General features: G+C 41.7%; 1 protein-coding gene across 1 annotated transcript in view; it reads right to left on the bottom strand.

Moving 5' to 3' along the window:
- Positions 1-2,585: 2,585 nt before the first annotated feature.
- NTF3 (neurotrophin 3) overlaps positions 2,586-25,377 on the bottom strand; it is a 50,009-nt gene continuing 27,217 nt past the window's right edge. Inside the window, exon 2 of the mRNA XM_069003398.1 lies at positions 2,586-6,914. Coding sequence (XP_068859499.1) covers positions 6,120-6,914 — 795 coding nt within the window. The 3' untranslated portion in view covers positions 2,586-6,119. The remainder of the gene's footprint in view (positions 6,915-25,377) is intronic.

Here is a 25,377-nt window from a genome sequence, read left to right as displayed (position 1 = left end):
TCAGGAATCATGCTCGGACCTGAGATTTGGCTCATCTCTTGGGGTTATTCTGAATGCTCTGTCAGCAGTGTGGAAATGAGTAAATTTCTGTTTTCTGGATTTAATGGGAATCACACTGAGTAGATTTGTGCAATAACAAAGATTACAAAAATTATACTCCGTGTGAGCAGTCGTCTGTGTCACATACAAATCTGACTTGAGATATTTGTAATAACTTGACAAAAGCTGTCATTTGATATTTTAAAACATATTTAATCTCTGAGCCTGAGAAGCCGATCCTGTCATTTTCACATGTTTGTTTTCACTCTCTGCTGTACAAGTGTGGGACTTATAGCTCTCACATTGCTCAGCAGCTTTACAGCCACGTTTCTGCTTCATTATCCACAAAGATTGCACACCACAAACCTCTTCAAGCACTAAGTTGAGGTGGTTACTTTACAAAATATGGTGTGTAAAGCAAAACCAAGATTTATATTAAAATTCCTCTCTGAGACACTAAGAACATAAATAAAAATCAACAGAGGTTATTTGCAGTGCTAGACACAGTATTTTGCCACATACTTCCATTTACAGGGTTTTTTCTTTTGTAAATTGCTGCTAAATATATGTGTACTGCTCATACCAGACAGTTCAAAACTTATTTTAAAACCTAAATCCCTGGAACTAGACAAAGTAATGAGCAATTTTTATGAACTCATGTTAAAAACTTGGCTTGTTTTTTGTGGTGAATAATGCTTCCAACTTGGGCTTCCCCTCATGCATTCAGTTTGGGTTTAGTACCATCTGAGCCAAATTTTGCCCTCACTTAACAGCTTCATAGCCCTGAGTGCTGAAAACAGGGGCTGCACAGGGTAATTGAGAGCAAAGCTTCATCATTTGTGCTCAGTGAGCATGGTTAATTCCTCATCAACACAGGGGGATTAACCCCAATTAATAGAGGTTCATTTTGCTTTTGAATTGCTGCTACAGATGATCTAATGGCATTTATTTAACCCTTATCATGGCAGAGAAGAGCCTTTCATCTGATGTTACAGTTGAACAGCTGAATTCTCCCTCACTTTGCAAAATCTCTGCATGATGTTTGCCACCCAACTGCTCCGACTTGCTGTATTTTTCAGCACTTCCTTTGCTTTCCTCACACCCTCCATAGGAATATTTTTGCCTAGAGGAAAGGACCGTGCTACCTGCCTCCTTGACAGCCTCTCCTGGATGAATTAGCTGGTCTATCAATGATTCTGTCTGCTCTCTGTGACACAGGTGAAGAGTGACAACGTGCTGTGTTTTGGAGAGGGTCAACACTGCAACCACAGCAACCTTTTACAGAAATTATACCCAGATTCACACAAGGCATGTTTCTGTGAGCTGAGAAATTGTCCTCCTGCCAAAGATCATCCCTGGAAGTGCTCAAGGACAGGTTGAATGTGGCTCTGAGCAACCTGATCTGGGGGAAGGTGTCCCTGCCCATGGCAGGGGGGTTGGAATGAGATAATCTTTAAGGTCATTCCCAACCCCAACCATTCTAGGATATCCTGGGCATCTGAACCCTTGGACATGCAGAAAGCAACCCTTGGTCACCAGCCCTTGATCATGCAACTCAAGACTGAAATCAGAGCAGATGTGTGAAGGTGGATGCAAAGACAGCACAGGACTGCCTCACTCTCTCTTTGCTCCTTGGCTGTTGTGTACACAGCCACTTCTCAATCAGCCTGGTCATGATCTCACCTAATTGTGTGGGTAAGAGCTCCAAAATAGGACCCTGTGATCAAAATGTCAGGAAACATGAGGTCAAGACATCAAAAGGCCAGTTCCGTGGCGAAAGTATGGCTTTCAGGTGCCGCTGGCTTCAAAGCTCAGCCCTAAAACAGAGGAGAAATCTATATTTGGGGACATTCATGCAAAGCATTACCGCTTGTTGTTCATCAGAGGTGCCAAAGCAGCTAGAGATTACCAAAAGCAATCAAAAAAACAACTCAAAGGGATAAAAAAAAAAGAAAAGAAAGAAAATTATCCAGCTCATGAATGTAATGAGCTTCAGGAAAAGAAATACTCCTTTTTTTCTTTTCCCCACAGAGATTAGTTAAATCATTAAACTAGGGATGTCATGGCTGAGCTCTGCAATCACCTGCCCAGGACCGCAGGGACCCACAGTGGTAGCGAGTGGCCGACTTTCCCGGGAAAGTTTTTTGTTATCCTCGTATTGCTTGGTTTTTTTACACCACATCTGTGCTTGCTTCGTCATTCTGCCATCTGCTGTAACAAAATACAGACAAAGCATTTCAGAGAACAAACCCCTCCACACTTTAAAATGCTCCAAGCCAGAGCACAGCCTTTTACTTCTCACAAGCTGTAGTGCTTATTATCCTATCCTCCTCCTCCTCCTCTTCCTCCTCCCCCTGCCCCACATCCATGATGAATTACACACGCTTACCAAGCATGGAGAACACAGAATCCCACTGCTTTTGCCACAATGTTTCTATTAAATGAAATGAATGTTCCTGTGCTTGACTTCACTGTGCAAACACATTCGCCGAGAGGTCAGAAATAGCAGGTCATTATCATGAAATTTTTAATTTTGAAACTCCCAATCAGGCTCGTTTCCTGTTTGGTATTGTCTGCAGATACACAATGCAAAAGCCTCGGGTTGCTAAAGAATTGAAATAACAGAGTATGAGCAGACTGGTTTTGAGCACACACTCTGTAAAGTCCAGTCAAAGTTTCTTCCTGGTGCAGCCGCACAAATCTCTTGGTAGCAGTAAACTCTCTGCACAGACTTCATTCCTGAACACATGTTCAAAGGTGATAAAATAAATGCAGATGGTTTCCCAAAACCTCGGTGGAGCATTTCTTGCTGTTACTAAATGGACTGGAAAAAACTAGGGGAGAAAAGCGGAGAAAATACAGTTTGACACAGACAGGCAATTTCAGAATAGCATTCAATCATTTGGGAGAAAATCTAAATAAAATGTGTGTTTATAATGATCTATTGGCAAAACAATATTGACAGAGCATCTGAGCTGCCTAATGGAAGTGATTTTTAGAATGCTTAAATTAAACTGGCGTTGAGAGCTGAATATTTTGCTTAATTACTAAACACGAACCAAATAGAAGTCGGATAGGAATTTTAAATCCATTGTGCCATGACCAAAGTTGACAATAAAACCATCCCCAGCTACAGTGAAAAGAGAATTAGACCTTAACAAATTTATTACAGGCTTTGTTTACAAACTTGTTACAAAATTATACAGCATCTTATGCATACACAGGATTTACAGGAACGCGTTACTGATGTGTGGGATTGCTTTGCTCTCTGGTCGAGATCTGCAGGTTTTTCTTTGCTTGGGGCCTGATCCAGCTTCCACTGGAGAAGGTGAGATTTTTTTTCCCATTGACTTTAGTGGAAGCTGGATCAGATCCAGGGGGTAACACTTCCGCTCATTGTTTTCCTGGGGTGGGAAAGAGGCAGCCGGTCTAATAACCGTACACACCACGCTCCGTTCTCATCTCATGTGTTTCAGATGACAGGCATATTTAGTCTGAGACATTTTTGCTGGCTGCTTGTAAAATACTTGTTAAAGTCAAGAGTCAAAGACCAATTCCTGTTACTGGATTTACAGTGGAAAAGGACAAATAGCTTTCTTTGAACCTTTAAAGAATGAACCTCCAAAGAATGAACCTCCCTTGATTTTCAGTGAGCAGAAATAAAGGCATTAGAATCAACCCTGATGTTGTTTACATTGTTATAAAGCTACATTTTCTTCCCTGTGTTCAGCAGATTTTTTCTGGATTTACAGTGATGTAAACAAAAGTGACATCCACACTGCAGGAACAAGGTAGTTTCTGATTAATGGGATTCCACCAAGCTAAATTGGTCTTCTTACCTCCTCTTCTCACATGGAGATCGATCTATGTGGCACACTGAAAAAAGGAGATCTCTAAAGTTAGTGATCCATGACAATATCAGTTCTCAGTTGATCCCAGCATCTGCAAATGATCTTTATTTGGAAAGTCAGGGTGTAAAACCAAGCTTTTAATTTGCAAAAAAAAATCCAGCGGGACAGAACTCTGAAAAATATGCTTATTCCCCCAAGCCAAAAAGATTAGTTAAAACTTAAACTTTCCTACCAGGAAAAGAAGTAAAATCTCTGTGGGGTTGGGGTTTTTTTTTTAATGTTTGCCAAGAAATGAGAAATATTCTAATCAGATCTATCAGATACTGAGTTCCTTGTTACATTACATCCTCTCGTTTTAATGACTGCCTTGGTATTGAACCTCTGAAGTTGCTATTGCTCGAAGCAAAGTTAGGATTTAGTGCTGCGAGGTGATGATATTTCCTGTGAGGTAAATACCCAGGCCTCATGCTGAAAGTTGAGATGATTCTCAAAAGCTTTGCTTCTGGCCTCCTCTGAAGAAAATACCCACGAGCTCCAACCTGGCTTTCCAAGACACAACTATTCCAGAACTTGGCCTCAAGGCAACCTGTCCCACTCCCTGGTGGTTTTATGCTGTGCAGCATTCTCTGTAAGGGATTAGGGGAGACCTCCCAGCTTGCTGTCTTTCATGGACTGTTGCATGTTTGAAACTGGTTTTCCAGGAGTAAAAGCTCTACAAGCAAACGTATCCTGCAACCTTGTGTTTGAGGCTCTGATCTCATTTTCATTCGTGATGCTGAACACACTATGACAGTGAAAGCTGTAGCTGTAAAACCCTCAGAAAATAACTGAGAGTAAAACTTTTCAAATAGCTGGTACTTTCCAGCCCTGGCTGTGGGTTGGGTCTCTCTGGACACAGATAATCTGCAGCCCAATCTGAATTCTGTTCCTAGCCATGAACTCTCATTTACCTCATGGGAGTGGGATCCCATCCAGGGCATTGCACAGCTAATGTGTAATGGGCCATCTCTTCAAGTAGTGTCTTTATTCCTGTCCCCAGTGGAGCTACATGACAATCCAAAGAAGAGTTTGAGGTAAATACATTCTAGCACATTTGTCTGTCCTAAGCAACAACTCATCAGCTTAATTGAGGAACTTCAGGATAACTATTGACTTCATGGATTTTAACCACCATTCATTTCACGTTCCTGTGAAAGATACCAGATTTCTCGAGCAGTTCAACACATTTTTCCCCCTGGGAAAGATAGAGAATGGATTGCTGAGGAGAAGGAAGCCTTCATATGGGCATGTGGCTTTGATATCCACGCCAGGATATCGTATCTTTCTTTACTACAATTTTCAAGCCAATGGCTCTTTTAAGGTTAAGACACCACCAGCTTTGTTTCTAATTTAAAAACTCAGACAGAGAGGAATGATCCAACAATGCAAGCAGAAGGTAATTGATTTGTGTGAGGAGGAAGAGGCTGATCACAACAAACCATCTTTTATGTATTATATTAATGATCCTTTTAGATCAGTTCTTGGCTTCAGTAAGTTTTGGCTACAAATATTTCAGATATTTTTCATATTTTTTCAGTGATGCACTGGCAGCATTAGAAACAGTTGCAAAACAAATGTGCTTCCAAAACACAAAAGGATGATCCTGGATTACTAGCAGCCATTCTGAAATGCTAACAGAGGGAAAATGGTCATTTCACCGGCAGAGCTGGCATAATACACAGAAACTTTATTTTAGGGCTACCTGATGCCTGTAATTTGACATCATCTGCAGGCTACAACAGGTATTTTGGTCCATTTTTCTTTTTGGTGGTGAGGAGTCAATGCTGTGGATCTAATTAAATATGAACATATAGAGCAGGGAATATAAATATGTACACAACTCTTGGCATTGATCTGATTTTTAACAAGTTTACTAAATGACAGTCACTGGTTTGACAATACTGAATGAAAAATACTGATTTTACACAGATTTTACAGGAAGGTTACGGTATGCTGCCGACAAGCAGTGTCACAAACATAGTCTTAAAAAAAACCCCCGGAGTTGGCCACAGCAGAGGCACACACCCTTTGCTCTTGTTTATTGAGAGAGAAAGCTTATATACTGTAGATTTGCTGAAGTTTAATAAATAAGGTCAACTTATAATATATATAAAACAATATAAACATTTATATGCTACATGCATATCATATAATTTAAAGTAATAATTTATATAGCAAAGAGATGCAGATTTATGTTCTTCCTATTTTCCTGGACAAGGCGCACACGCAGGAGGTGTCTATCCTTATCCACCTCCAGCCCACCAGTTTGTTGTTTTCTGAAGTCAGTGCTCTGACATAAGTTTGGGATGTCTTGCATTGGGAGTTCCAGTGCTTGTCATCAATGCCGCGGCAGCCGTTTTTTACGGGCTTGGCCTCTTTACACCTCGTTTCGTAAAAGTACTGCTTAACCGGAGAGTTGCCTGTTTTAATTTCTCCCAGAACAGTCACCTGGTGTCCCCTAATGTCGATGGCAGAGGATTTGTCCGTGACCCACAAACTTTCACTGTCACAAACGGAGTATTCCCCCCGGTGGCCCTTGTGCTCCGCGTACCTCTTCCGCCGGGAGGTTCTGTTCACCACCACGGAATTCCCGATGTAATCCTCCATGAGGTACAGCGGCGGCGGCTCCAGAGGCGTGTTGTCACTCAGGAGGACTCGGGGCGAGTTGTAGCGTCTCTGCTGCCTTAAGAGATCTGTATCCACTGAGATAACTGGCTGGAAGTCTGATTTCACATTTTCCTCTCCGTCCATGTCTTGCTGAGTGTCTGTTTTCTGCACCGTGTTTTGATAGTTTTCCTTAATGTCTACCATCTGCTTAGAAAGCTTGTTTTTTAAAATGTCTGCCTGAATGAGTTTAATAATAAGAGAATTTATCGAATCTTCTGGCAAGCTCCTTTGATCCATGTTGGAAGACTGGATGCCACGAAGGTAAGCGAGAAATATCACATAAAACAAGATGGACATCACCTTGTTCACCTGTAAGATCTGCAAAGAAGCAGAAAGTCAACGTTAAAGCAACCCAAGAGGGAGGTTTGCTAGAGGCTGTAAACATGAAAATTGGGATTCTTTTTAGTAACATCTGTGTCTTTAAAGATACATATATAGAGATATAGAAACACAGGCTGTGTGTTTCTTTGCAGATACTATTTGTTATACTTTATAATGAGTGCAACTCTCTTCTGAATTTTTTTTTTCAATATTTCATTTATATTTTAGGCCTTGCCTTTCCTCTTTCCATGCATAGTGGTATATATATCAGTTAAGCTATTTCTCTGCAGAGGGAGGTAGTTCTTGGTATAGTCTGGCCAGGGCTTGGCAGCAGAGAGAGGCCAAGTTACTTCCACAGAGTTCATTCCACAGAGAAGTTTAGTTTCAAAATTGCAGGATCATGCAGAGTAGAAAACTGTATCACGGTGTAAGATGAAAAAGTTCTGACTTTGCTAAATGTTGTCAGGTTTTGTGCGCTGAGATCTCTCAGATCCATCAAATTCTTATTTATCAAATGTCTTGTGTTTAATGTTACCATAAGAAGGAAATAAATCCAGTGTTTGAATAGTGCTTTTGTTCTCTTTCTCTCTCTGGTAAGGGAAAGAGCTCTGGAAGGAAAATGATGCGGTCAGGTCAGAGAGTGGTGATTAGGCCTCTATGATACATGTGGGGGAATTCAGATGGACCCCCAGACCATGTTGTAGGGGTTGTTTTCAGGATTGGGGACTGGTTTTTTTGTGGTTTTTAAAGAAGTTACTTCGTTACATTTATATAAGGTGAAACAAAACTGACAACAATTAGAAATTTTCAAGGATAGATTGAGGACATCTCTCTCCTCACCACCCTCTAAAAATGGAAAAACCTTGTTCAAAGATTCAGTATTTTGAAAACCATTCCTAAAAGTGTGCTGCTTCTTCATACTTTGCCATGTACTGCTCTATGTGGACTCCTGTGGTCTCTTTCTAATTCTACCTCCTGTCCATCTTCTAGAAATCTCATTTGTCACTTCTTTTTAAGCCTTTCTGTCATCTTGTTTGTGTAGCTGAGAGCCATGAGCAACTGCCCAGGGAGGTGTTTCTTCTCCTTGTGTACTTGGACACCTATACGTTTGGTATTTGCATTTATATTTAAATGAAATCAATTATCAGTGTAAAACACTAAGTGATGGAAGCAGACCATTCACTTCAGAGCACACCTGTTTAGAAACTTGCTGCACAAGTAGAGGATTGAAGGAGAAAATACAAAACTCATCTTAGAGCACCCTCATAGTCTGCGATAAACCCTGACTGTAGTACTGCTTCAAGTGACTCAGGAAATCCTTGCATTTGATTTTCCTGCTCTGCAAACACATCCAGCACGTGTCAGAGACCTCTAGCACTCTGGAATAAAGGCACAGAGTCACAGACCATGGGACAGATGGAGTTGGAAGGATCCTCAGGACATCATCTAGGCCAATCTCACTGCTCACAGCAGTATCAGCCAGGGCAGCTTGCAGAGCTCTGCCTACTCAGGTTTAGAATATCTCCATGGATGGCGACTCCACAACCCTCTAGACAACCTGTGCTGGTGTTTGACCACCTTTAAACTTAAAAAAGAATAAAAAAATTCATGTACCAGCAGTATTTCCCAAACCTTAGTTTTTCCCATTGCCTCTTGTCCTTTCATGGACAACTCTGAGGAGAGCCTGGCTCCATCTTTATTACTCCCTACTGTGAGGTATTTCTACACTTCAATAAAATCCCCCTGGGACTTCTCTTCTGCAGCATGAACAGCCCCAGCTCTCTCAGCTTCTCCTCCTAGCACAGTTACCCCAATCCTTAATAATTGTCATGGACTTGCTCCTGTACTAAGGAGCCCAGAACTGGACACAGCACTCAAGATGTGCCTCACCAGTGCTGAGATGAGGGGAAGGATCCCCTCCTTCGACACTGTGGGTACTCTGTGTTTTTCCCAGGAGAAACAGTGGAAATATCAGACCTCCTGAACAGAAAATTTTCCACTTAAAAAAAAAATAAATCACCATTTTCTGTTTAAGAAGGCAAAGGAAAAAAAGAAGAAACAATCTTTTACTGTACAACCTTCTATCCACTCTAAACAAAACTCCTTTTTGCAAGATTGAGTCCCCACTTCATAGTTTGGAACTGCAGCAAAATTAGAGCTACCCTCTGTGGATGTGTGAGCTGTCCTTTTATGGACAAGAAATGTGTTTTCTCCATTCTCAGTTTGTCACAGTATGAGTTCACCTAAATCTAGACTGTTGCTTGCAGCAATGTTTTGCTTTTGGGGGGGAAAAAAAATCGAAGATGTTCAGTTACCATACAATTACTGTCATACCTAAATAAATACTAACTTAATGTAGATGGATCTCAGAGCCCAGACCCTTCTGGATAAAAAATTGCCGTGCAATTTTGCCTTCCCTCAGCATAGGATTTGCTTTTAAAAACAGTAAAAATATTATTAAACAGATGTCATTGAGCCAATTTCTCGCAGCACCCGGAATCCACACACAGGGTAACACACGAGCCCACAGGATGGTGAGCAAAGCTCTGACAAGGCTCAGCTCAAAAGCCAGAAGCATTATTCATGCCAACATGCAGCTGCATGCAATCACTGCTCTGCTTAGTCTCAAAACTACAGTGGCACTAGCAAAATACACAAGTTGGAGCAGGTGATGAGGTGGGAAAAGTAAGGCTGGAGTTCCTGCAGGCTCTCTTTAATGTCATGCTGCATGCAAAAAGGAAGGGCTGGGGACCTGAGAGTTGGAGCAGCTAAAATGAGCTATTTTTCTTCTCTGTGCAGGAACCCCATTAATGGAAAAAATGTTGAGAAGTATCTTCCTGAACTTCATCTGAAATGTCTTATGGATTTGGTGGGAAAGACGTTAACTTTGAATTTCAAGCTGTAGTTTGATTTTATGCTTCACAAATTATTTGCTGCAAAAGTAAAAAGGTTTCAGAACAAATCTTTATATTTTTCTGGGTGCAAAACTTAGAGTGAAAACACAAAGGCTTGGTGAGATTACAGTTTTCAGGGAGTTCCTCCAACCTAGGAAGTTCATAAGTGCTGTTCAGAAGTTCCAGTCCATGACCAAAAATTCTCAGGCTCTCCATAAAGTTCAGAACCTCAGCGTGTGTCTAAGGCACTATTCTAGGTAGGAGAAATGGATGTTTTTGGGAAACTGCAGCTGGTTTATGGCCTTGGCTGAAATCTGGTTACAAGACACATTAAAAGTATATTTGTTTGCAGGTCTGGGGAGTACTGCATTTGATGAATGGCTCTTTGCCCAAAATGGAATGTTGTGCCTGCCTGAACTGCGGATAATTTGAAATTTATTTGGCATGCGTGTTGTTAAATCCGTAAAAAGGAGAGGAACACGTAAAACATTAAAATGTTTATCTTTTCATATTTTCAAAGCAAATAATTCTGGTGTTTCTGGCCATGCCTCCAGAAGTTCCACAATGCAATTCACAAAGCAGAACAAGTGCTTACTTAGCGCAGCCCAGTGAGTAAATTATCTATAGAGGGGACTTGGATTGGAGGCAAGATTTCAACACAGGTGTCCTGTCTGAGGGAAGACTGACTCAAATTCCAGGTTCCTGGGGGCACAAGATTGTGTGGATGTAAACAGAAACAACTTCAGCACAAGCAGCTCTGTTTTTGGCCTTTTGGAGAATGGTACAAAAATTCCCCCAACAATTCAATCCATCACATGATTTCTTCTTTTTTTTTTTTTTTTTTTTTTTTTTTTTTTTTTTTTTTTTTTAATTTAGATGATTCATTTCAGGTAAAAAAAAATTTGTCCAAACTAACATTTTTCTTGGTTAGCTGATGTTAGTGAGATATTTTTGTTGTTCTTCATGGCTCTTTTTGGAATTTTCCATATGTAAATTCCTGACAAAAGTTCATTTTGGCTGTGTTTGTGGCTAGTTTGCACTAAGCAAGTTTGACTTGGGGATCATTGACATTTGTGGCACAGAGGGGAAAAGCACACAGCACAGAAAAGAAAAGCTCATGCATTGCAAAGCTGGTTGATCTCCCAGCTGTGGCTTAGATTTACTCTATTTTAATGGTTTGTATTCCTGCCTATCACTGCAGTTTTAGCAGGGTATTAATGCTGTCTGAGCTAGGTGGCTCAGGGAAGGTCTAAATTTAGGAGAAGTAAATAAGCTTACCTCTTCCTTCCTTCGATAAATTCAATCCCTAACAAACTCTGGCAAATCACTTTCTGCCCTTTTCAGACTCACTACTTTATGTAGTAGTGAAAATTTTTGTTTAGTTTTATTTGTAGTGGTTTAAAAATTATGTGTATTGCTTTATTTTGGTCAGTAGCTGAACATTCTACACAGGGAAGGAGCGAAACATCATTTAAAATGTTCTGCAGAAAGCATGAAATCCTAGTACTGTGAGAGACTGCCCAAGTATTTACTTGTAAGCCATTGCTAAGAGGAACTGGAATAGAAGGAAGAGTGACTGCTGAGTTTTACATTCAGCATTGTAATACCCCACATGATTTATGTAAGTCAGCTTGAAGTGTTTGGCACTTTCTAAAAAATTTAGGAGCAGCTTCTGTTCTTCAGACCCAGCAGCTAATGATCCTTTGTGGTGGCTGACAGCTTTTCCAGGCTTTTACCAAAGAGGACAGTGTAATTATTGTCATTGTTTGCTGAGCACTGCTTTCACAACCTCCCAAGTCATGGATTGCCCCGTTGACTCCCTCTCCCTAATAATTATATTGGAAAGAAATGCAGCCCTCGTCCTCTGTGCTTTGGGGGACATGGGAAAGGTACAGAACAAGAAAAGCATTCTGAATGTTCAAAAATATGGGTACGTGAAATGACTGCTTAGCACTGCATTTCAGCACAGTAATGGACTGCTTGTACAATATGGATTTAGGAAGGTAGATTGCTGCAGAACGCTGAATGTGCCTGAAGACACTGTGACCCTCCTGAACACTTCCACTTCTCAGGATACGGAAATTTCAACACACACAGATTGAAGCTAAAGATTTCACAAGAGATGGGTCCTCTTAAAAGCTGAAGAATTCAGAGACAAAATGAAGTGGGACCACGTGATGGCAGCCCTAAATGTTAACCCACCCTTCTTGAGGGCCAACCAAAGTGGAACATAGAGTGAGGGGATTTGAAACTAATCTATTCCTCTGGCATACGGTCAGGGGAGTGCAGCCACACATCTGAGGGGGAGCCCACCGAAGTTTGTTCATCTCTGCAGCAGCTCAGAGGTGTATTAATCAATTTACTCAAGGCTGTTTTCAAAAGAGAAGACACATCTGAGCCCCAGTAGCCTCCAGTGAATGGTATATACCTAATTTCTTATGGAAATGAAGTTCAGCCCACAGAGTCACTGACATTTCCTCTTCAAATGACTGGCTGAGCAAAGCACAGCAGGACAACTGCTCAGCTGAGCATGTAAAACTCCTCTGCACGTTGGACCAACCCACAACGCTGTGAGAGTGACCATGACCCTGCTGTTTGTTGGGATAAGTTTTCCCAACATATGAAACATCTTCCTGAAGGCCAGTTTTGTGATAACACATCTGCTGCAAGGAGCAGGCTGTGCTCTGAACAGTCAGATGAGTTGTGTAGTCATCCAGGTGATTGCAATGGCAGGTGTGTGTCTACATTTGATCCTTGCACAGATATATCTGTATTTTTTTTGGAGATCAAGATGAGGCTGCTGTACACATACTTGCCTGACTCCAAGGGAAAGGTCAGGAGCAGTTCCTCTGTGCTTACCTCACTCTTTGGAACAGCAGTTGCTTCTCACACCTTGTGCACAGTTAATTCTGTCAGGTTTTGGCCCTACACCTCCCTCCCCCGCCACCGCCACCAGGGCACTTGAGAGCTCCCTGGAGACATTTGGCACTCCCCAGCATCCTCTCACAATCCCACTGGGGAACTGGACTATTAATAATGTCTGGTACCATATCAGCTGTCCCAGCTACATCCCCAGGTCTAGAATCAGCTATAGGAGTAGGCAGGCTTTTCTCAGTCACAGCGAGGTCCTTTTCCCTTCCCATTCCTTCCCTCAGTGACATTTTTGTGACACAGTTACGTGTTTACACCTGTCTGTCTATGCCCTGATTGCTGTGGTATCATTTTGCATTAAACAGTTGACTGATTAATCTGTCTATTGAGGCAGTCAGAACAAGGGGTTTGAAGGCTGGGATCCCAATTTCCCTGGTGTGTTGGAAGAGATTTGTCAAGTCAAAATGTCTGTTTGTTACTTTCTATATCTGCAGAGGAAGGAACTCTATGGAATGGTCACAGGGTTTTATTACTCTAGGTATATGCCCTGACATCCTTCGGGTTCTCCTGCATGTAGCTGGCTGATTTTCCCCTACTGAGAGAGCAAAGGCTGGGAGAATTGGGCTTGTTCAGCCTGGAAAAGAAAAGGCTTTGGGGTGACCTCACTGTGGCCTTCCAGTGCCTGAAGTGGCTACAGGAAAGATGGAGAGAGACTCTTGACAAGGGCCTGGAGTGACAGGACAAGGGGGAATGGCTCCACACTGACAGAGAGCAGGTTTAGATGGGATATTAGAGAGACATTCTTCCCTGTGAGGATGGGGAGGCCCTGGCACAGGTTGCCCAGAGAAGCTGTGGCTGCCCCATCCCTGGCAGTGTTGAAGGCCAGGCTGGATGGGGCTCTGAGCAAGCTGGGATAGTGGAAGGTGTCCCTGTCCACGGCAGGGGTTGGGACTGGCGGATCTTTAAGGTCTCTTCCAACCCAGGGCACTCTGTGGTTCTCACATTACTGATATTGGAGCAATCCATAAGTATTTATCTTGGTTATTACTGACAAAGTAGGAGTACTGCCGTTGTTCCCATTTTAAAAGACCTGAAACTGGAATACACAGAAATCAGTTGATATTTGCAAGGTCAGACAGGTTGGGGTTTTCATGTTGCACTGGCTGGATCAGGGAAGCCCACCTGCAGTGCTGTTTGAAAGTTTGATCAATCAATGAAAAGCATGAAATTCAGGGAAATAAAGCCAATGCCATCCCAGGTGAGGAGTCAGCCCCATCTTAGTCACAACAAAGAGATAAATCTGTAGTGGAGTAAATAATTTCCACAAAACCTGAAGTATTTCTTCATATTATTCACTGCTTAACTCTGAAAACTGCCTAAAGTACAAAGAAATCTAAGGGTCATGTTCATAGCTGAATAAACAGCTTGACTTGCATGGACCTGTGCTAATTTTCCAAAAAGCAGATTTGCCCAGATCTTTGCATGTTTTTTCTTCAGAAGTAATTTGCAAACAGAAGACTAGAAAGCTCCAGAGGTAGTGGAGTGGTAGTGGATAATTTAAACTGATAAACTGTGTGTTAGTTAATCTTTTCATTACTGTTTGTTAGTAGCAGTAGAGATAAGCAGCAAACAAATTAAATTTGCAGCTGAATTTGGAGGGGATGCAAACAGCAGTAAATGAAGAGAAATACAGTCTCTGCTGAGGAGATGGAGAAATAAAATATTGGCAGAAAATTACAAAATGGAAGCTGAAGTAGAAATTAAAAGCTTGTGTGCTGGGGGAATATTGGTATTGAGCTGTGATATACACAGAGGGAAAGAAATTTAGAAAGGAGCAGTACCTGATCAGACCCAGGAATGTTCTAGAACTTTGGAAAAGCACAGTATTAGATCAATGCAAATACCAGGGCATTTCATTGCAGAGCTGGAAGGGAATTGCTGCTTCTTGTAGCACAGAAGTAAAATTGGGAAAGCTGTTTGAAAGTTGGAAGGTATTGTCATACAAAAAGAAAATCAGGAAAGAGAAGTAAAAATGGCTGAAAGGGTTGTAAAACAGACCTTTGAGGAAATTGCCTTGAAGGTGCAAGCCTTTGCCTTGCACTGGCAGAAAGGGCATGACAGAAAACTCAGGGCAAAGATCTGGAAAGTGTTGGGGAAAGGGAACATTTGCTTTAGGGTGGGGCAAGGGAGTGCAATCAGGAACACTGGGATTAAGCTGAGGAAAGGGAAGTTAGGCCGATCATCAAAAGCAGTTTTCAAGCTCTGCAAGATGTTTGTAACAAACCCAAAGCCACACCAAAGAGGCCTGGGGTTTCGTGTTTCCTCGCAGCACTGAAACTCCATCTAAGTCTTCTCTTGAAACAGTTTGAAGATCCATTAACCTTTCAAGTCAACCTGGACTTAGTTTGGCTCAACCAGGGCTGATTAATTGTTTTGTATTAAAGTCAGGCAGTAGTTGCAGTTCGTCTTATTTTCGTCAGAGAGAAGCTTTGAGGGCTTAAGTTGTCCATAATTAAAGCTGAGAGCAGCCTTCCAGATGAAACTCACTTCTTTCACCTCCCCACAATTCTGAAGGGTTCAAGCCTGGCCTTGTAACAGATTGTCCTGATTGTTCTATTTAAAAATGCCAGAGGAGGGTTTTGTTTAATTTGGTAGCAGGAGGAGAAAGGGAAGCACCTCTCAGATTATCAGAATTTTATCCCTCTCCTGTTAGGCTTTTAAAGAGCAGCCTCCCAGAGACCATGTGATGCTGGATGATCTGACATGTTTTTACATTTACATTGCCACTGGACAACTCAATATTGTAGAAAAAAAAATAGGAAAAAAAAATTTTAAATCACTATTTGTAAGTTTTTATGATATTAGGAAACTCGAAGGGAAAACTGTTTTCAGCTTTGAATTTCAATACATCATTATTTTGCAGGATTTTGCATTGAAAGCAAAAGACTTTCTTCTATTTTATTATGGTTTAGAAGCTCCAAACATCTTCTTCTGTCTTTTCTAATATCTTCCAATTTCTTTTTTCTTTTGTGAACTATGGAAAACAGTGAAATGAAGCAGACAGAATAAAGCAAGGGCTGCAAATTCAAAAGTGTTAGAGTCTCATTATGAAAAATCTTGTATTCCTAAGCCTAATTGATGGATACAGACAGGACTTGCACCCACAGGGAAAGAGAAATTTGGGCAATATATGGACTGCTAGGTAGAAATGAAATGAGCTTTTGTTTGTGTAGAATTAAAATAGATCCTGAAGTTAACCTGAGATATTTCTGTCATTAAAATAAAATAAAAAGGTATTTATTTGTTTTTCTGAGAGCTCTGCTGTGACCCTTGAACACAGATGTTTGCACTGAGCATACAGAATCACTGAATCACAAAATCATTAAGGTTGGAAAAGACCTTTAAGAGCATCGGGTCCAACTTGTGACTGACAACCACTTTGTCACCCAGCCCAGAGCACTGAGTGCCACATCCCATCATTCCTTGGACACTTCCAGAGGTGGGGACTCCAAACCTCCGTGGGCAGCCCCTTCCCATGTTGAGATTGTTTAGAAGGAGCAGCATTGCTGCTCTGGAGTTTGTCCCAAGCACTGAGCCTTGCCAGGGAAGACCCGCTTCATTTCACCCCAAACTGCACCTGTGTTTGCTTTTCCAAAGCCCACGACTCCAGGTTTCCCTGAATCCATGCAGAAATCCATCCATGGCCACTCTGTGAATCAAAGGCTGCTCTCTGAATTGCCTCTCCCTATTCCTCAAAGGTTCACAGCCCCCCCAGATAAAAAAGTCTTGTTAGGCTTGCAGGTGCAACTTATCTGATGCGGTGTTCTTAAAAAAAGGATCCCAGGCCTGATCCAAATATTTTAAAATCAGCATTAATTGGACAAAGCTTTTGCACAGTAAGGGAGGCAGGGAATGACAATGTGACTAAATACAGCTGTTTGATCTTTATTTTAACATACACACAGGATGCAACTGAATTGTTTCCATCAGGATGGTAGTGAGAAGTTAGCATTGCTGTGTATAATTAATATATTTTCCATGCCCTTTACACAGGTGCAGTAGCTTGCTCACAACCAGCTTAAGGTGATGTTTTTAAATTCATTCTCAGAGAAAAAGGAGTCTTGTATTTCTGAGAAAACACAAGTGTTTTGGTGGGGGGAAAGGCTAGAAGTTTGCTTTTTTGCAAAAGGTGTCAGACTTTAAAAAGAGCTTTGTACTGGAAGAGCTTGTCTGTTCCGACCAGTTAAATAAGCTGATTAATGGGAGAAATCACCTCTACCTACAACTTCTCTCAGTGAAATCATGAGGGCTTTTCAAGAACTGCTCCCAGGTGCACAGTGAGACCTTCAGGTCCTTCTTCTGGAGAACAGCTCACAAATACAATGTGTGCCCGTGACAGGCTTGTGTTTTTTCCCATTGCATCTGAATCTTTCAAAAAACCATTGCTCATTTAGAGAACAAAAGTCATCCTGCTAATTGGCATTAGTTTACAGCAAATTGTTTACATGTAGGCCTGTCCTGAGGGTAAGGACTGTTCTGGCAAATCCAGCTCCTCTGCATTTTTTTCCTGGTAAAAATCTGCCTGAAGAGGAACTTTTCTTGGGAGTCCCCCAGTTCACAGATGTGCATATGTGGATAAAATTTCCAGCATGCAATTATTCTCGAGACATGTTCCAGTTTTAACTCTCAGTTCACACTTTGCCATGAGTTTGACTATATTTGGGGATTAATGCTCCAGGGTGGCGAGAGTATTCTGGTCCTCGTCTAGCAGAATATCTGATTTTTGAGTCTGTGAGTTGCCCTGCTGCAGTGCAGACTGTTCACACATTCAGCTCAGGGTTGAATTAGCTATGCTAATTTGCATCCAGAGTGTCTGATCATTTGGAAATTACAGTCTCTAGAAGCCTTTCCAAAGTCAAAACATGATTTCTGTGTTCTCCCATTGTACTAATGCAAGCTCTGCACCTCTGCCAGGTCCAAAATCCATCTGAAAATGGCCTTGGTTTTTGGAAACGATGGCAGTTTTTCTTATCTTTCAATCCAGATGCCATATTGCTGTTGATACACAATGCCTTCCCTGCTCCCCCTTGCCAACAATCCTTGAAAGGGGAGTTTTAGAGCTGGGAGTACTTTAACACATGTTGTCTCTCACCAAGCATATGATCTCCAGATATTTGACAGAAAAGCAAAGTCTTAAACTGGGCATGTGAGGAAAGCAAATGAGATGTACCACAGCTGGCCTTACCTCTCATACAGTCAGTAACTTGTATGGCTTTTTAGAAAATCCTTTCTTACTGAAGAAATTCTGGTTATAAGAAAGATTATATTCTAGAAGGGCAGGATTGAAGTAATTCTCAGGGTATGAGAAGTAGGAATGGAAAGAGTAATTTTTTAGCAGACTTCTGGTCGCCCCTTTTTCAGATGCACACTTTATACATTTCACAAAAGAGTCCTACTCTCGTCTAACCACCCCAAAATTCACAGAATCACAGAGTCATGGAACTGTTTGGGTTGGAAGGGAGCCCAAGGATCATCTAGTTCCAACCCCTCTGTGAACAGAGGGTAAGAGAGGGCTGCTGTTTTACAGTTTGGAAAGTGAAACCCAGGTAGGTTGTGTGACTTTTCCTAAGTTACACAAGCCAAAGCTCACGTGGGAAGAAAATGGGAGAATGGGCCTTCAGTTCTTTCTCTCATGAGGTCTGGACTGGTCTAGGTTAGTTTTACACAAGGGATTAGCTTCTTCCTTCAGCTTTTTCCCTGGGCTCTGCTGGCCTTAACCAAAGCTGGCCAAAATCAGAAGTAATTCCATGCCATATTGCTTCCTACTGAGGTGGTAGAAAAGGGAAACAGTCCTTACTCAAGTGAAGTCAGAAGTAACTGTGAAGCAAGCAGAGGGAGGAAAAAAGGATGTGGAAAGCATTGCCAAAGGTGTCCGTGGCTGGCTCATGCACAACATCTCAGGTGCCTTGAGGAATTAAGAATAACTTGGAATGAGCTTTAAAAAAGGATCAGGCCAATGTAAATCGGCTGTAACAGTTCAGTAGTTTTCCCCAGGAACCAACAAAACAACCAAGGGAAGGATTTTTAATTCTGCACATAGGAAAAGCCTGGTCCTAGACTTCAATTTGCACAGTAGAAATCCCTGATTAAAAAGGAGCCAAACACTGTTGTGCTTCAGGAAGTAGGAGAATTAGGGATGCTTACTTTGGACGGTGGTGTAACTTTACAGCCTATACGAGGGGAGATGCACAGCTGCATCTCCCCAGGAGCGGGGAACTGAATATATTGTGAGTCAGTCACAGTTCCTCCCTATCTTCCCTCCACCACCACTTGCACTCCCTTTGCTCTGCTACAAAAGTCAATTACTTCATCCTCATTTTTTTCTTTCCCCTTTTTTGTATTTTTTTTTTTCTTCATGGAGCAGTTTACTCTCCCATGCTCCCAGCCAGCTCTTTTGGCGAGCGAGGAAGCAGAGTGGGGTGAAGCTTGGGCTCTCTGCACTTCTGTCATCTCAGCATCCCCTCTCCACCCACTTCCTCTCAGCAGGGAGTATTGGGTGAGCAGTCCCTGCTCCTCTGGCTGCAGGAAGAGTTGCTCTGAGCAAGCTGAGCTTGAACAGCCATGGGAGAAAAGCTGAGGAAGAGGGGGAGGACAATCCTCCCTTCCTTTTACATTCCTGACTAGGTACCAGCACTGTCAATGTGTGGTGAGTAGCAAGTGCATCCTGTGCAAATTCTGAGGTAAAGGCCTGTGTTCAAACGAGGTAGGACATTACCAGTGCTGGAAAACTGGGGAGCATATTCCCTGAAACCTGTGAAGGACCTTCCTAACCTGCTCGCAGTCTGTTACCAGAAAATATGGAAAGGAGCCCATTGCAAAAACAAAACAAAGCAATCACATCCTTAGGAACTTTGGGGAGGCAAACATATGGGGGAACTCTTTACGAAAGGTGAGAGGTCAGTCAATATCTTGGGATAACTGCATGTAAAGGGGATAAAAACTTCTCAGGCCTTTTTGACAGTGGGAACACAAAGAGCTTTGCTGAGCTGCATGCAGGAGCAAAGGGCTTTTTTGATGGAAGGCAGCTTTTCCTGCGGCTGGAACTGATGGGAAGCGTGCACATATTCAGGAGATATCTCCAGTGCCCTCCCAGGAAAAGACAAAACCTCCCACAAGCCTCTTTTCTGTCCCGTGTTGCCATCATCTCACCCTAAACCAACATCTCTGGGCTGAGGGCACCTCACACCTCAGAAATTTCTTCCTTGACAATGTCATGAAGGCCTTGTCAGCATTTATATGTGGGTACAGTTTGGGATGTCAAACCTCCAGGATAGCTTTGATTGAACTATAGGCGAGAGGAAAGCAGAAGAGAACCTGGCAGGTCAAGCCTGGGGGATTCAGACTGTCTGGACCGTGGAACTCAAGGGCATGTGCAGGGGTTGGGTTTACAAGCAAAATACTTTGCTAGAGTCATCCAGCAAAGATAAGACACATATTTTTAGACTGTTAGAAATTAGGGAAAATTGCAAAGGACATTTATTCCCATTTTAAATTATTAAATGGTATTATGCTTGGAGAGAGTTGTGTATATGCAACTCTTAAAAATTAAAACTTGAAGCCAAATTCTGCTTTTGGTCACGCAGAAAGCAGGCGACTGCAGACTGAGTTGCATAAAACTGAGGTCATAATCTGGCATAAAGTTTGAGCTGGCTTGGTTTTGTCTTCAGCTAATGTCAGTACTGGTAAGCTGTTATGAGGAAATCCAATAGGGAATGGGTCAGGTGTTAATGCTCACAATCAGCATGATTCCAAATAAACTGGAGGAATTTAAGAAACAATGCTGTGTCTTCTGCTTACAAGTTGCTTGCATAGACTTAAAATAATTCTATAGACTTAAAATAACTCAACTCTGTAGACTTGTGTGGTGCTACTTCGGCTTTACCTGGATGGAGAAAGTGGGACTGTTTTTGGAAGATCTTTCCAGGGCAGATCTCTAACAATATTGAAGAAAGGAATATACAAATATCTGAACAACAAGCTGGTAAACCAAAATTATCTTCCTGTCCTGTTGTCTGTGCTCTATCACCAAGCTGAAGCTAAGATCAGCATTTCTCCAAATTCTTTCCTTTTCCTTAAATTTGGGAATAATATTGAGCCAAATAAATGAAGCTGGTTGTTCTGGTCTACAGCTATGTGGAGGACAAAAAATAGCATTACTGTGAGAAAGGAGACTAGTTTGTCTACATTCTAACAGAAGAAATGCCTTTAATGGAGGTATCACTCCACAAAAATGTATTGTAACTTTATTGCCTTCCTCCTAACCTGCAACTTTTGGTGAAAAAGAGAGTTTTATGCACTGTATAAAGACAATGAATGATCTCTCAATTTTCTTTAATTTGTTTCTAACTGAAGAGAAATTTTCATGCTACAGTAAGGTCTCAGGTTCAAGATTTGAAATTGAAGTTCTGGATTAGTGTTCAATATTTTCCTTCAGGAGACAGAATCTGAGATACCTAGCAGGGAGGCTGAGAACAGCTTGTTCAAGGACTGTTCTGTACTGAAAAGTCTTCACTTATAAAACTCCTTGTGAAAGCAGAAGAGAATACAAAAAAATGAAGGTTTTTAAACCATTACTATTGAACCTAGAGAACATAGCCCTTAAAATGTTATTAGCTCTTGTTCTTTGTGTTCTTGGAAGGCAAAATTGCAGCCCAATGAGAAATAGAACAAACTAAACCCCACAGACGCCATCATTAGGAAGGTGGAAAGAAGAATAAATAATGCTTATCATCATTTCCCTTTGGAACACAGGCAGTGGTTGACTCCCCTAAATATAAATACACAAATAAATAGAAATTTCATTCCTTTTGAAGCTTCCATGGTTGTAAATTTCCTTATGGAGTGCCCTGTCATTTTCTTTCCTGAAACCATCCATGCTCCCTGCTTTAGTTGTAACGTGTTCCATATGTCACATCGCCTTCGTACGAAACAGTTTAGACTCAACTCTCCTTTCATCCCCCTGACCTGATTTTAAGGTCTTACTGCTGTGGAGGACTAATCTGGAGTGGTTTGAGCAGACTCTCCTATTTTATAAATGCTATTTAACACACCACAACTTTTTTCCCCCTTTTCCATAACAATAAGCCCAACCAAGTTGTTCTTTGTTAAGTGTTGCTCTTATAAACGCCCTTAAATTCTACCTCTAATTGAACAGTGCTCGCTGACTCAGTTCATTATTGTACTACTTGCTTTCATTCAAGTGAATTTTTAAAGTAATGCAACACAGAAGCTTAATTATCTTCTTGTTTTCCTGGTTGGTATTCTCTGGGGTAGACGCCAAGGAGGATTTTTTTTGCTAAGTTTTTTTTTATGCTTTGCATACAACATAAATTTTTTCCTGCTCAAACACTTCTTTTGATCTTCTTTCTTGGAATAAATTGCATTTAGCATCTTCACAAGATTTTTTTTTTTCTTTATGCCTTCCCATCAGTCTTCTGTGTATGAAATGTATGTGCTTAAATATGGTCCAGATTGTTCAGTTCTATAATTGAAATATTCTCACTCTTGGTGTTCCCTGTGCCTCACCTCTTTCTCTAACACTGGTTTAGACTAGGGGAAACTCCACTGCAGCTGATAAAGTGGAACTTGTGCAAACTAATCACAAGTGACAAAAGAAGGGCCCCCTCTCTCTCTGGTTCTGTTCTATCATTATTCACATTCTTCAAATACTCAAACCCATAACCCTGACTCAATGTCTTTTCACTGGGTTAATCTGCTTGCTATCAGTTCAGCTTCTATTTGTTCTCCTGGTGGAAAAAAAAATCAAACAAACCATTTTAAAAAGGATCACACAGAGAAGTTGCACCAGCTCAACCATGAAATTTTAACTGAGCCTGTGTTAAAGAGGCACTGTTTTAAAGCAGGATCAGTCAGGGACTGCACTACTGGGAAAAATTTCTTCACAGAAAGGATTGTAAAGCATTGGGGCAGATTGCCCAGGGAAGTGGTGAAGTCACCGTCCCTGGAAGTGTTCAAAACACACATGGATATGGCACTTGAAGACACAGTTTAGTGGTGACCATGGAGGTGCTGGTTAGCCAGTTGGATTTGGTGATCTGAGAGGCCTTTTCCAGCCTTATTAACTCTGTGATTCTGTGATTCCATGCTTCCTCTTGCCTCTGACACAACCACATGGTCAGAAGACTCTCTGAATCTGTCTGTCACGGATGGATCTTCACCCTTTCAATGTCTCTGATTGTGGAAGGCAGCTCCATCTATCTATACATGCTTGTGCCTCTGGTTGTTTCCAGGTGGGCTCCACCTGGAGCAAACACGCCATAGGGCCAGGCCAGATCTACTCTAGTGTTTTCCATTTTGTTTTTTAAAATAAAAATCCCTGTCACACAGAGGTTTACCTGTACACCATGGACACAGATGTGCTGCTGCAAAGTCCTTGTGTTGTACAGCTTATGCTTGGGAAAGGACATGGATCTGATGGTGGTGAAATCCCTTTTTTTTTGTCATGTCCTGTCATCCATCATTAGAGCTTTGTTGGCACAGGCAACTGCCTGAATTGTGGCTCTAGACAAGCATTTCTGTTCTCCTCAGCTTCAGGAAACTTGTGATTTGGGATTTTTAGAGTATTTACTGTCATGATATTCCCATCAGGCTGAACTGTGCTCCAGTGATTCCTGTTTTGCAGGTGAAAATCTGTCTGCCAAAGAGACAAGCTGACCTGTCTGAGGTGCACAGGAGGCCCATGGTGTGACAGAGCTGCACTGGAAGAAGCCAACCTAAGCAGAGGCCAGAGAAACTTCAGGGTTTGGACCTGCTGGTTCCTGCAGCAGCACACTTCCTTGAGTAGTACCAAAAATGAACTTTGTTTGTGTTGTCACTTGTGGTTAGGTTCTTTGGTTTCCTGAAAAATCAAACTGCAACCGAAACTCCCGCAGCCGTTTGGATGTTCTTAAATTTTTATGCTGTGTGGATTGTCTGATACCAATGGCTCCAAGATTCTCTGCCTTGGCTAGACTTCCCTTAGGGGAAATAGCACTTCCATCCTTTCTCTCTGGCCATCTGGTGAAAGTCAAGCACCTTAAGATCCTCTCTCAACAGTGGCCAAGTTAAAAGTTAATTAGGAGGGACTTAGAGAAAGACACACAGGCTGTATCACCCCATCAGACTCACATATCACAGAACTTGCTGGGAATTGAGTGAGATGGTCTATGCAGACATGGAGAAACGCTTCTGGATTTTGCCCCACTATCATTTCTGGAGCTTCTGGGTCTCTGCAGCACACATCTGTTGTATCATTCCCTCTGCCACAGCCCCAGTTTCTCCTGCTAGCTCCTCCAGCAAGAGCAACTATACAAAATGTTCCTTCCTCTCTGCCATCTCTGCACAACAGCTTCCAGAGGAAAGAAGAGCTGCAAAACATAGTTCCCCCCTTCACACATTGTAAGAAAGCAGGTACTTTCATGCTCCAGAGAAGTCCCTGAACACTTTAGCTCAGGTGGACAAAGCAGGTCAGGCTTTGAATGCAGAAAATTGAGCACATTATCAGGGAGCTGTTGAGGTTTACATCTCTACTACAGCTTTTATGTTCAGAGCCCTACAAAGCTGAGATGGTGTTATCTGAAGTGTACAGAAGAAATTGGTGTTACTTGTACTAGAATTTTTTCTGCTTGCAAGGAGTTGAAAATGCTTTAAATCACTGGCGCTTGTCTCAGGTACAAAGAACCTAACTGGGGTTTGAAGCACCATTTAAAATTGAGCAGAGGGAGTCAGAAGCCGAGGGAGTCTCAGAGTTAAAAGTCATGAATCTGGCAAAAGAAAACATGAGTCAATGTCAAAAAGTTTACAAGCTGACCATCTGAAAATATTTTGGGTTCAGTTCAACAGATCAAAACAGCTGATTTGACTTGAACTTTAAACCAAATAAACAAACAAAAGTATGTTTAGAAGCACAAATTGTTTAATTGTTGGAAATAAACAGGCTTTCCTTCCACACAGTTTGAACTGAACTGATTAGATTTTGCTGATTCAAAACGTTTTCAGAAACTTGGGGAGACTGGGATGTATGGTGTGTTTATTACATAGTGAGAATCTCATGTGATTTGTCTAGGAAGTCTATGACTCGAAGGATAATATCATTACAGTGGAATTGCAGGATCTAACAATATTATCCACAGGATCTGAGGAACAAGGATTAAAAGGCCTTGGAAATCCATTTTCTCTGATGATACAGGCATGTGAATTTTGTCTAGAAGGCCAGATCTTCTGTAGTTTAGCAGCACTGAGTCATCCCACTGGCTTGTGTCAATGTGAGGATCTGGCCCTAACCTGAAAATACTCCAATGCTTTGTGAAATGATGTCATTCAGTGAAAAAAAACAAACCTTGATTGTCAGCATGTGTCATGCAGGAGCTGGGTTTTGGTTTGATGCCAGTGCACTTTTTCACCAGTTCTGAGATTGACAAATTTATTTCTTCCCAAGAAATTTAAAAAAAAAATCTCTCTTCTCCTCCCTCCTACCCATCTTTGCTCTTCTCCCAGCTGTCATCACTGTTTACAGTTTGAGTAAGTGAAAATATATATTTACAAGTACAGCTTACTGCTGTGTTTGCTGGTATAGACTGCCTGAGGGCATATCTACGAATCCAGCTCCCATCTCCATCCAGAAATACACCCCCTCC

This window comes from Aphelocoma coerulescens, chromosome 1A, assembly GCF_041296385.1.
Source record: "Aphelocoma coerulescens isolate FSJ_1873_10779 chromosome 1A, UR_Acoe_1.0, whole genome shotgun sequence".
NCBI lineage: Eukaryota > Metazoa > Chordata > Aves > Passeriformes > Corvidae > Aphelocoma > Aphelocoma coerulescens.
Note: the sequence above shows the minus strand (reverse complement) of the source record. Positions and strands in the feature narration are given on the sequence as shown.